The sequence below is a fragment of the Pavona decussata genome, unplaced genomic scaffold (assembly GCF_977016875.1).
Source record: "Pavona decussata unplaced genomic scaffold, jaPavDecu1.1 SCAFFOLD_223, whole genome shotgun sequence".
Lineage (NCBI taxonomy): Eukaryota > Metazoa > Cnidaria > Anthozoa > Scleractinia > Agariciidae > Pavona > Pavona decussata.
The window spans coordinates 1,333,726-1,346,307 of record NW_028145628.1 but is presented as its reverse complement, the minus strand read 5'-3'; the positions used below and the strand labels follow the sequence as shown (position 1 = coordinate 1,346,307).

The following is a 12,582-nucleotide window of genomic DNA, read 5'->3' as shown; positions in this document are numbered from 1 at the left end:
CTTTGCTGCGAATTGGACGCCTGGTGAAATGTAAACAACATTTTCAGCAATGGCTTCGCTGTCCCTCCGAGAGCAAGCGCTTCGTTTAATGAGGCTCGTTGGAGCTGCATCGTAAGCAACATTCACATTGCTAGGTTTTTTGAGAGATTTGTTCACTATTTTTCTTGTTTTCAAGTTGTAAATCGACTTTCATTCGGGGTGCATTTCACTGTGTACTTGAATGGGATCTGGGCGTTCCTTGAATTAGTGGCCCGGAATCTTGAACCCCAACAATCACTCTTCTGTTGTTTTTTTCATCAGATGCAGATGCCCGGCTCATTCACAGACCTTTTCAGCAGGTTTGTTGATGTCAAAAGCACACGAAAAACTGTTGAGTGACTATTGATGTTAAGGCATTTCCAAATGTATTGACACTACACATTTTCGAAAAGCTACACCCCCACCCCACCCCCTTCAGCCATAGATGAGCTTCTAAAGTGCAACAACGCGTGATCTTCAGAAAATTCGTAGAATTATTGTTAGAAAAAGGTTCATATTTTTCAGTGGGTGAAAAGAAAAATCAGGGAACATTCAATTAACCTTTTTCCTGGTGAGAAATTTTGACTTATCACATGGGCCAAGAGTAATTAACTGGAGAGGCTGGGGCTGGCTATGACAAAAAGATGGAAATTATGGAAATTTGAGGCAAAGAGGAGGGTTTTAATTTTGGGTCATCAAAGAGATACAGTGAGTTCGGACATCAGCTGATAATTGGCAAAGGGGAGCCAATCAAGAGCGAGCAGACTTTCGGTTTACCAGGCTGCATTTTATGTAGGTTATGCTAAATATCTTTCATTGGTGTGGGTTTCCAAATTGGTTGGTATGAAAAGCATTTTTACATTATTTGTTTAAGATCATTATATTACAGGGCCATCCAGGAAACCATTATGATAATTGTGGTGAATACATGTACAGCCTTGTAACTAATAAAGATTGTTGTTGTTACAATAACTATAGTTTTTTTTAAGGATCAAGATTAGAATCATCTGCTGCAAAAGATCACATTGAACCAGAATATGCTTTTGAGGTTTGTTTTAATTGATTAGCTTGCTCCAATTAATAAGCACTCAGGGATCCCAATCAACATTCTATCCAAAAGGATGTCCAGGACATTGCCAGGTGTCCTTTGGACACCCACTTTTCAAAACAAAAGCTGTACAATTTCACATAATTTTTTTATTTAATTCAATATTTATTCAGGGGCATCCAATTTAGCAGAACTAGTTTAAATGGAGCCCTGACACAGCACAAGACAAAACATTGAAACAAACAAAAAAAAAAGACAAATAATTATTAGTTATAAATGCAGCATGTACCGCAGGGGTTACTGCTTAAGATGGCACTTAAGTTTGGTTTTAAATTCACTGAACACCTCTACCTGTCTAATGGTTCTCGGGACATGGTGTTGTAAGTTCGAACGCCGTTTATTCTGAAGCTCCCCTGATACTTAGCAGTTTTTGCAAAGGGAGGGTGCAACAAATCATGGCTTCTGGTGTTATAGCCATGGTAAAGGTGCACGTGCCTAAACTTTGAAAGTAAGTACGAAGGTGCTATTCCGTGAAGACATTTATGGCTAAAAGGCATTTGAGATAGTTTCTGCGCGCTTGTAGGTTGGGCCAACCAAGTGTTGATTTTAACTCCTCAGCTCCTCTGATGGACCATCAATAATGCATGCAGCACATCTATTTAGCTTATCTAGGTAATCTTTGCTCCCAGCCCCACAACTGTCCCAGACAGGCGAACAGTGAATCAAATAATGGCAAAACTATAGTATTGTACGTAGAGCATTAGGCAAGTTGGCTTGGGGAGAACCTTATGCACTCGATGCAGAACACCTAATCTTGTTGAGATCTTGTAATACCAATATAATCTTTGAATAGTTTAGGGGAGGCAGTGACACACCTTGCTTGTAGATGCATAAGTTTCAATTTCCGGGTATAGCAGATCCTGGTGAAAAAGCAAGTGACTTAAATTACTTTGAACATGAATGTTGAATATTAAGTTAAACTCATGCTGGTAAAGTTCTGGAGTGACTGTCAGTAATAAATCTTAGTAAATTTGTTAATTATCTGCAGGTTGCAAATTCTAGTATCAGGTATGGAGAGGGAGTCACCTGTGAAGTTGGCATGGTGAGCTTAATATTTTCTAGTTCTTATTATGAGCAATCAATATCTTCTTTCCCTCTACATAAATTACATAATACGTCTAACAATGAAAATTATTTAGGCGGTGATAATAAAAATTTATTGTATCATCTGATTGGGACACTCTTTTCTTTTTCTTAAATTATCTTCTTTAATTTGCAATGAAAATGTAAAGTGATAAATGTACAGTGATGTTCAAATTTGATGAATGAAATAATTCATTCATCAAATTTGATCACTTTGCATCATTGATCATTTTAATTATCAAAATACGGACAGGACCTGATGCTATTAATTTGTATTTTAACAGGATTTTAAAAACCGTGGATTGAACAAAGTTTGTGTGGTCACAGATCAAAAGGTATGTCTGATAGATCTCAAAAGGTAGGTCTGACAGATCTTCTAGTCTTTCATGAGTGGCGTGTGCAAAAAAAAAAAAAAACAAATTAAGTTAATAATATATGACTTGTTTCTGTGTTGGTTATGTACTCTTTTATTTACTTATTTATTTATTTATTTATTTTTGCTGGCGAGCGTTAGCGAGACAGCACACTATTCTTGTCAATAGGAGAAAAAATCCAAAATTTTGTCGGATGTAAGACTCGAAGCTTGCGCAGTAGAGCATTATCCGGGATGGTTGAGACGACAATCATGTGCAAATCGCATGCCTGACGTATAATCCGGGATGCACACCTCACTTTGCACTTGAGAATCGCACGCTGTCAGATGCTTTCGGTTAACGAGGTGCAGTTGACGTTTGCTTTTGTAATCATTCATCAAGGTCACGAACGGAAAGATGTCACTTTCCATGGGATTCATCATTGATCCTTTTCTTGACCTTGATGAATATTCACAAGCAAATGAAGACATCTAGCAAATAAAAATATTTAGAAATACTTACCTATTTGTTTTATGGCAAAGTCAACTGCGCCTCGAAACCGTCTGTGCGTAAGATCAAGGTAAAATTTTCCCGTGGAAAGTGATCTCAATTCTCAAGCGGTGGATCTATAAAAGCAGCCAAACACAAATTAATCTCTTTCCGTTCGTGACCTTGATGAATGATTACAGAAGCAAATAAAGACAGCAAATAGAACAAATACTGTGGAGGCTAATAATTCAAAATCTGCGAACCACTCAACCGTGAAATCAAAGGACTCGTTGTACTTTCACACGGGTACTTCTTCGCCCGTGGAGCCCAATCATTCAAAATCTGTGGAGTTTGTGCAGGATAATTCGACCGTTGAGTCATGCTCTTTCGGTCCGTAAGTGTGTCCGTTGAGGCAAAAGAATTGAAAACATGTTGATCGCTCGTCGAAGCGAACTGTGCAACTGTGAAATCAGATGATCGCTTCACTCTGAAATCAAACGACTCATTGCACTTTCACTCGAGTTCTTTGCTCGTGGAGGCAAATAATTCAAAATCTGTGCCGTTTGGGGCGGCTGATCCGTTCACTTCACCAACACCCCCATCCCACAAAAAAGAAGCATTTTCAACATTTCTTCCCCAATGTGGGTTAAACAAATCACTAAACCTGCCATGACCCATTTTCAAAACCAATGCTTGCTGTAGTCATGATTTTTAAAACTCATCCAACTGAAACCTACTCTCCCCACCCTCAAAGTCGACCCCCTTTTCCAAACCCATTCACTGTTAATTAAATCCCCACACTGAACTTTATCCCCCTTTAATTTGCCAGCACCCACTTTCATATTGAAATCACTAGTTTACCTAAACAACTCATGCCACAATTATTATTATCAAATTTTGTTTACAAATAGCTGGTGAATTTGCCTCCTGTCAAAGAAGCCATCAAATCATTGGAAAGTAATGATGTAAAATATAAACTTTATGACAAAGTCAGGATTGAGCCAACAGATACCAGGTACACATCAGCTTACTCTAGCTTATACATAATTTAATTTATATGCAAGTTTCAAAAATGTCAGCCAAGGAAATTATTTTGGTGTGGAGTTATGTCAGTCAACTCTTTATAAACTCAAATCAATGTTGTGCCGCTAGCACTAAGGACACAGATGATGGATCAGAGAATTTACTCATTAGTTCATGGGTTTTCTGAAGCACCAACTAACATACACTGTACACTACAGAGTTAATACTCCAGACTAGCCTGTGTGCAAACATCTCCTATTTCCTTTGTTACACTCTGACGGAAGGGGGCGGCTTACTGCACAGGCTTAAAGCTTATTTGATATTAACTCTTATGCAGGGCTAGACTTGGTACATCATTAGCCAGATTAACCAAATTCCTTGTTTTCCAATCTATAGTTTTAAGGATGCAATTGATTTTGCCAAGCGAGGCCAGTTTGACTCATTCCTTGCTGTTGGAGGTGGATCAGTAATTGATACGGCTAAAGCTGCCAACCTTTATCTCTGTCACCCGGAAAATGACTTCTTGGATTTTGTGAATCAACCTATCGGCAAAGGATTGCCAGTTGAAAGAGTACTAAAACCACTAATAGCAAGTAAGATTAATGGTTATTACAAATTATTTGAGCAATTAACAATTAAGGCAATATTGGTCAAAGAAAGAAAAAGAAAAAAGAAAATAAATAAATAAACAGGGATCTGCCACCGGTAGCTGGCAGCTTGATAGTGTACCTGGCTGAAATAGGCTCAAGATTGAAGAACGAGGCAGCACACAGCACACCCCTATCAAAAATTCCAAAGCCTCATCCCCCCCTCCTCCCCACCTCATTCCTTGAAAAAATCTACTGTTTAGCAGTTCCAGACCTGTTGGGAAACATAAGGTGGGGGGGCAGACCAGGGGAAGCAGGGGTCTAGACTTCCTGCTCTCTATACTCTGTGAGTTAGTGACCGGCTCCTTCCTCTTTGTCTTTTTCCTGTTCCAAAATACTTGCAATATAATAGCATTTTTCCCACATCATAGCGCCTAGAAATCCCTACTTTCTGGTGGCCCTTCCTCTCCCATCTCCCATAGACTTCCAGGCCCTTGCTGGGCCTTGTCCCGCCCCCCCTCCCCCCACAACCCCCATCCTCATGTGGGATGCAGGATCTCACTTTTCAAAATTTAGGTATCACAGTGGGATTTTTTGTTGACTGAAGAATTGAGGTGAATATTGAGGCTGCAATATGGGTGAAAATGTCATGTGGCTAAACATGATGTGTCTCTGATGCGGGTGATACCTGGAGAAGTTTTGAAATTGGAGTTCTATGTTGGAAAGTGGGATCTAAAATAGAAAATATGCTGAAAATTATCAGAGCAAAATGTACTGCCTAGTAAATGATTTAAAAATAAAAATAATTGGGTATTAATTGACTTTTATTTCACAGTACCAACAACTGCAGGTACAGGTTAGTGGAATCCTTTTGTTTTGAATTCATACTTAGAGATGTTCTTTAATAATATTAATATTTGTACGTCATGTTTAGCTTACAGTTAAATCATAGCCTGATGTTCTGAGAAGCAACAGGTGAAGCATGCAGCAAGATACTTGCTTGATTTGGTTGAGGGTAACTATTGTTTAAATTAAAAAGAAAAACTGTGCATAATTTTGGTGGAACTAATCGAGAGACCCAGAGGTAATGCCTATCCCCTTTTTGTCAAACCTATTAATGTTGAGACGTTTTCAAAGTGTAGAGCATGGAGCATGGATCTAACTGATAGGTGGAAGGCAGAAAAAAATGGCCACCCGAAGACTTCAATTCAGTGACTTTTGATGATTTTTCTTGCTAAAAAAATGTTCCTGGTTAACTTTACTTAATAATTTGATCCAAAATTTTCACCCATGATCAACAAAATTTGTCTTGTTGGAGATAGCTGCATCTCCTTTTTAATAGCCCTGTCAGACCCCTGCTGTGTAACAATATAAAATTCAAAATCCTCTATTGCTGTTCTCAATAGAAAAGAGGTTGTTGATTGTTGTTTTAATAGGATTTAGTTTGTTCCAGAGTCAAGAGATTCTGTTCTCATTCATTTTGTTTTAATTACTTTTTCAGGCAGCGAGACAACTGGAGTATCCATTTTTGATTATGAACCACTCAAAGCTAAAACAGGTGAATTTGTGGTGTCTGTTTGAGTGCAGTTTCTCATAACTTTGGTGTGACTGTGGCATCTATCTTTGTGCCACTGTGGTGTGACTGTGGAGTCAGTCTGCGGCAGATTTCTGGTACTGCATTGTGTAACATACAGTGTATGTCTTGTGATTAGTGCTCCAAAGTTTTATCCACTTAATATTTACACTTTGTTTGCAATAAAAACCTATGGTTATGGGCAAGATTTCTGTTTTTATCACAAAACGAAACACAAAGCAGCAGATAACACATTGGCCATGATGAGGCAGCGTGGTCGAGTGGTTAAGGCACCAGACTTGAAATCTGGAGGTCCCAGAGTCCCGCTCTGACTGTTAGCTGGAGTTGTTTCTCGGTAGCCCTGAGTTCAACTCCTAAGACGTGCTTGTAAATAGCCAGCTGGTCTGCCTCCTGTCAGTTGGGATTTTTAACCATGTTATTTTCAATTTAAATTCTTTCTTTATGAAGTTTAATGCTCGGCCCCACTGGCACTTGTGCTATAAACACTGCCAAGGGTAAATAAAAGGTTGTTCAAAAGGTTATTTATTGAAGACCACATGCAAAATCCCCGGTCGGGTGCATCTGAACAAAAAAAAACTAAAAGCGATTGGAAATGCGATATAGGTTGGCTATGTACAGGCTCGATTTCCACTGCTTCCTTGGATCGTGGGCTTATTTGTCGAACAGTGGCTGGTAATCAAGCCAAGAAAAAAAGCACTGAGACCTTCAATTCTTTCATCACACTTCACAGGAATTGCCAACCGAGCCATCCGCCCCCTGCTAGGCATTGTGGATCCTCTTCATACTCTTCATATGTCTGAGAGATTGACAGCTAACAGTGGTTATGACGTATTATGGTAAGATTCTTATTATCAAATTATAATACACAGTAAGATTCTTATAGATGGATTGTGTGTTTGATTCTGGCAGGGTGATTACAGGGTAGTTGGTTGGTTGGTTGGTTAATTGTTTTTGATTGGGTGCCAAATTCGAAGTACAGATCTGGACCCGGTTGTTTGAAAGCCATTTGACGCTTATCCACGATTAAAAGTTAACCGAAGTTTTCATCTCGCTCATTAAAAAGGATTTTAAAGACTCATTTTAAGCTTATGGTAAAAAGTCTAAGGCAAAACTAAGGGACAAAAATATTTTGGACGAGCCCTTACGGATTGGTGATAATTATTGTAAATATACTCGAATCAAAGTTCACGTTAACCCAGGATTGGCGTAATCGGCCTTTGAACAACTTGGCCCTGAAAAGCCTGATTAAGCTAATCCTAGTTTGATTCCAGTTTAAGTACTAATCAATAAGCATTTTTCCAAAAGATTTATCCCCATATATCTTGTCCTCCATTCACAGCCTTGTTATGAAGTAGCACTCTCCACCATCACATGATAATTAAACGACCACAACTTTCCTTAACATAGATTTCGTGTTTTCTCCCTTCAACAGCCACGCTGGCAAGTCATACACGGCTATTTACCTCATCAGAAATTGTACTAAATTATGCTTTGTGCTTTCTTTGCAGCCATGCTATCGAATCATACACGGCCATTCCTTTTCAAATGCGAGGTCCGCGTCCTCCAAACCCGAACATGCGGCCTGCTTACCAAGGAAGCAACCCAGTGAGTGACGTGTGGTCTAAGCATGCCCTTGGTATTGTTGCCAAGTACTTGAAAAGGTGAAAAGTTAGTCTCGGTTAAGTTCTGGTTTGTGTGGTGTGTAACACATTGAAAATGAAAGTTTGAAATTCGTTTAACTATCGTGAAACATCACAGAATAGACCCAGAAAAAACTTAATTTCACGGTAATTCAGACATTTCTAGTTACAGTATGAGCACGTGTTGCGGCAGTATTTGCAGACATTGTGTCTGGTACTCCTTGGGTTGAGTGTCATCTTTTACTGGCAATTCGCTGCTATAGTAGAGCCTCTCTATGGGTACCCACGGTCTTCGTTTTCTTCGCAATTTTTTTCGCAAATCTTCGTTTTTTTAGATTGAAATGGTTCAAACGTTTATTCAGTGTTATTCACAGTTGATAAATATTTCACTTCAATAGCAAATTGCGTAACTCACTGTTTAAATTCACGAAAAGCAATATAAACAGTTATTGAAACAATAAAGGATTGTTGGATTCTTTGGCGACGTTTTAACCCCATTTTAACATGCTAGCAACTGATGAGATTCCAAGAAATCGAAACTGCAGTACTGCTTGAGAACAACATTAGACATTCGACAGAAGAAATTTCACTAGCATCCTAGAGACTCACAAGAGAGTTGTCTGTCTTAGCTTTAAATATCTGCCACGGATGCGAGCTAAGCCACAAATAGCCTGCGAGCAAGCTCAGTTGTTACTGAAAAGGGCTTTTATCAACACAACGGACACACAGTGGGGTCTCGCAGGTCTGTCAACCATTTTAACCACAGAAATGTGGTCAAGTGCCAAAATTCAGAAATAACAGATATTTTCTGTAGTGTTTACGAGTTTTGACAGTTTTATATCTGAGTGTTCAATTTGATCACGCAAGTTTTGGTCAATTTTCAGATCTTCGCTTCAATCTTGAGATCTTCCTTTTTTTTCGCGGTGATCTTCCCGTCTTTGATTTCTTCGGAAATACCCATAGAGAGGCTCATAGCACGAAGTTCGGTCGCCCGATGAAGCAGTCAAATGCTGCTATTGCTGTGGTGTCAAATGCTGGTAGTGCTGTGGTATCATTCAGTGATTTTATTTCAACAGATCTATCAAGGATTCCGAGGACCTTGAGGCCCGGTCCAGCATGCATTTGGCGAGTGTTTATGCTGGAGTTGGATTCGGAAATGCTGGTGTTCACTTATGGCAAGTATTTACTAAACCAAAAGCTAATATGGAGGTGAAATATCTGGAATAAATATATTTGAACTGCGGATGAAAGAAACCATCCCATTCAAGCCTGAATTTTTTCAGGCTTTCTTTTCGTTTAATTAAAGGGGAAGTATCACGCGAATTTGTTGTCATTTCAAAACCCAAAAATGTTTGTCTGTCAACAACAACAAAAAAGTAATTGTCTAGTTTTGTTATAAATTCTCACCTTAGTGTAATAAACTATCGATTAGTGCCCCTGGCCAGAGACAGAGTATGTCGGAATGGAAAAAAATGAAAAATGGTAGATTAACGTTTTTCAAGTTCTCACATTTTGTTTTTCAAAATGCGCTAGAACAGATCACGCTGATAGCTGGTACTTCCTGTGCCACTAAAAGTTAAGTGACAGCAAAGAAACAAATCGCATGAGAACATGTCTTGATTGTTTTGTTTGATTTATAGTCATGGAATGTCATACCCCATCTCTGGCCTGGTCAAATCATACAGAGCGAAGGATTACGATGTAGATCACAAACTTGTGGTGAGAAATTCAAACATTTTAATATGTAATGTATCAAACACGAGAGAATGTGTTTCATCTAATTTCCAAACACCTAGAAGTGTGTTGAAAAAACGAGCCGCAGCCGAGTTTTTTTTTAACCAACTTCGATGGAAATTGAATGAAACACTATTTCGGGTGGAAATATCTGTAAAATTTTCTGTAAAATCATGAATTGAGCAAGCCGCACTTACGCAGCACCATATTTCCTATTTATTAATGACTACCGAGGTGGCCTCTCTTATAAGCCTGGTGGTTTCTTGCGGTCTCCTTGCCATTACCTTGACTTCTAAATTGAATGATTTCTTTTTTCAGTAAGGCAAATATATAATGATGATGATGATGATGATGATGATGATGATGATGATGATGATGATGATGATGATGATGATGATGATGGTGGAAATTCAAAGCAGAAGTTCATCAAATTTGATGATAATTAAGATCGCATTTCCAAACCTCTTTCACAGAGTGACTTACTCTGTTTTGTGTTTATGAATTATTAATGTTTAAGAAGTTGTTTTAGAGACCTTTAGCTATAGTAACATCAAAGCTTAGGACACCCGAGTCAGCGTATGATGAAAACCGCGCATGTAGGACTTCCGGTTTTAATCTCATTCAAGCGACGTAAAAACTGTGATTGCTTTAAAATCGCAGAGAAATGTAAGGAGATGATTTTTTGGGATTAAGTACGTTTTTGCGTCTACCATGCGAGGATTTTCGAGACTAAATCGCGTGCGATCAAAGAATTAAGTCGTCAAGCTCCCGGTTGCTCAAGGAGTAACTACCTTTGCAAATGTTCAACCAGCCAATGAACTTAGAGGTTTTTTCCGTCTTTTGAACAAACTTGGCTTGTGAAATACAAGATAGAAATACTCTTTCTTTGTCTAAAGCCGGTAACAACTGCGAAATGAACTCCGCGAGAGTTCAAACTCAACAAAATGGATTGATAGTTTGCGGTCAACACCCCTAGATATCTTGGTGTCCGGAGTCTTGGCAAATACTAATTAAAATATGTGAACTGTTCTCTTCACATATCTTCTTAAAAATAATTTAACACCGTGAGGAGAAGAAAAAAAATTAATCACTCGTTGTATTTGACTCGTTAGCCGCATGGCTTGTCTGTAGTGATGACGTCACCAGCTGTTTTCCGCTTCACTGCACCTGCGTGTCCCGACAGGCACTTGGAGGCGGCAAAAATTCTTGGTAGGTTCGCCATATTCCTTCAGGGGTATTTTCCAAATCTTTGCTCAGCATTTCAATGAGCAGATAAAGATTAGTTCGCCTTTTTTCAGGGAGGAGGCGGGGGTAAACGCGTTTCCACGCGGAAAATCAACCCGTGACGACACATTTTCGTGGAAACTGACGTATTTTTCTTCGTTCTTCAGCTATCCTTGAAGATCCTTGAAATTGTAGTCCAATGTATCAGTTGAAAATATAGTTCAAAAGTTCATTTAGTGCACACATAACAAAAGTTGACGGTAGTGGTTGTTAAAGAACTGCATGCACTGTTTATAACTTTTTAGTTTCATGCTCATAGTTTTACTCTTGACGTTTCTTTCTTCTTTCGACAACTCGCATCCGCAGTGCGATGAACGTACACGTAGAATCATGTTTCCTCGTAGTGTGCAAATAGTTAACAATTGTTCCACGACCGCTTTGGATACGAGTTGATTGATGGCCAACGAAGCGCGTTGGGAGGGGAGGTTATAAATATAACGGAGGAAAGGCAAAAATAGTTTAACTGATACTAAACCCTTAACACACAAGGATGGTAAGTTATTTTTGTAGGAAGAGAACGAAAGAAAAAAATATACATTAATTTATAAAAAAACAAACACACAGACACAGGACGAAACTATCAATAAGGGTGATAAGAGCAAAATAATTAAACTAGGTTAATCTTAATATTGAGAGAGGTACAATTTCAAAAGAGCTTTCTTCAATAATTTCTTGTGAGGCTTTGTTTTGTTTGTCTTAACTTCTTTAGGTGCAGACACTACAAATGTCAAGTTAGCTGACGCGGGGTTATTACTTTCCGATACGCTCCGAGAGTTTATGCACAGCACAGGAGTCGATAACGGACTTGCAGCCCTTGGGTATAAACCTGAAGACATTCCAGCGCTGGTCAAGGGAACGCTGCCTCAACATCGCGTGACAAAACTTGCCCCAGCCGGGGCCCCTGGGGAGGAGGAGCTTGCAAGATTGTTTGAGGACTCCATGACGTTGTATTAAGCAAATGGTGACGTGATGGTTGTGATTGGAAGAAATGCACATTAAAAGGCCTGTAAATATTTTACGGGGACATGGGGATCTGCGAGGGCCGTTCATAAAAACATATCAATCTGAAACGTGTTTTCGCTGTAATGTAATGAAAACGAACAGTAACGTGGAAATACTGCTTAGTGCGTGATGGTATTTTTTAATGAATAATTTTATCTTAAAATAGGATGTAATAAGGTTAGGCTGTTCATAGTCCCTCTATTTTTCCGTGGGATTCTCGAGACTGGTACGCTTCGATAGAGTTGCTGTCATCTTGGTTTGTAAAAGCGAGCGCGATCTGGGGCGAGCGTCTTAACTACCGAGGGGAGCCGAGGTGGGGGTTAGTTGGCTCCGCTCGGTAGTTTAGACACTCTCCCCAGATGGTGCTCGCGCAAGATGGCGGCAGCTCCATCGAAGCCTACCAGTCTCTCGAATCCCACGGAAAAATAAGGGGACTGTGAACAGTCTAGTAATATATTAACAATAAGCACATTCTACGTTTCTTTGCAGTCTAACAAAATATAGGCAAGTATATACGTTTTACAAATAAAGCATGCACAATTTGAACTAGTCACATTATTCAAAAGTATCTACCTAGGGTAAAGAGCATTCACAAACAAAACAAACAAAAAAAACCCGGATATTGACTTAAGAGAGATCTAGAAAATTGTATAATTTTTTAAGTAAT

The 12,582-nt window shown here is 39.1% G+C and overlaps 1 protein-coding gene across 1 annotated transcript; it reads left to right on the top strand.

The window, feature by feature from the left end:
- The first annotated feature begins 1 nt into the window (after nt 1).
- Nucleotides 2-12,461, top strand: LOC146459052 (hydroxyacid-oxoacid transhydrogenase, mitochondrial-like). The gene is made up of 15 exons (XM_085090012.1): nt 2-111; nt 301-338; nt 1,008-1,066; nt 2,115-2,168; nt 2,494-2,544; nt 3,963-4,066; nt 4,471-4,667; nt 5,497-5,517; nt 6,163-6,219; nt 6,986-7,091; nt 7,764-7,916; nt 8,972-9,070; nt 9,536-9,614; nt 10,742-10,838; nt 11,623-12,461. The coding sequence occupies exons 1-15, from the start codon at nt 50-52 to the stop codon at nt 11,865-11,867; spliced, it is 1,422 nt and encodes a 473-aa protein (XP_084946138.1). The 5' UTR covers nt 2-49; the 3' UTR covers nt 11,868-12,461.
- Nucleotides 12,462-12,582: the final 121 nt, after the last annotated feature.

What these genes read in the sequence shown, in the direction of transcription:
- LOC146459052 (XM_085090012.1), top strand. Translation starts at nt 50, where the DNA reads ATGGCTTCGCTGTCCCTCCGAGAGCAAGCGCTTCGTTTAATGAGGCTC. An exon ending in ATTGAGCCAACAGATACCAG is followed by an intron (nt 4,067 to 4,470) that starts GTACACATCAGC and finishes TCCAATCTATAG; the next exon opens with TTTTAAGGATGCAATTGATT. An exon ending in ACTAAAACCACTAATAGCAA is followed by an intron (nt 4,668 to 5,496) that starts GTAAGATTAATG and finishes TTTATTTCACAG; the next exon opens with TACCAACAACTGCAGGTACA.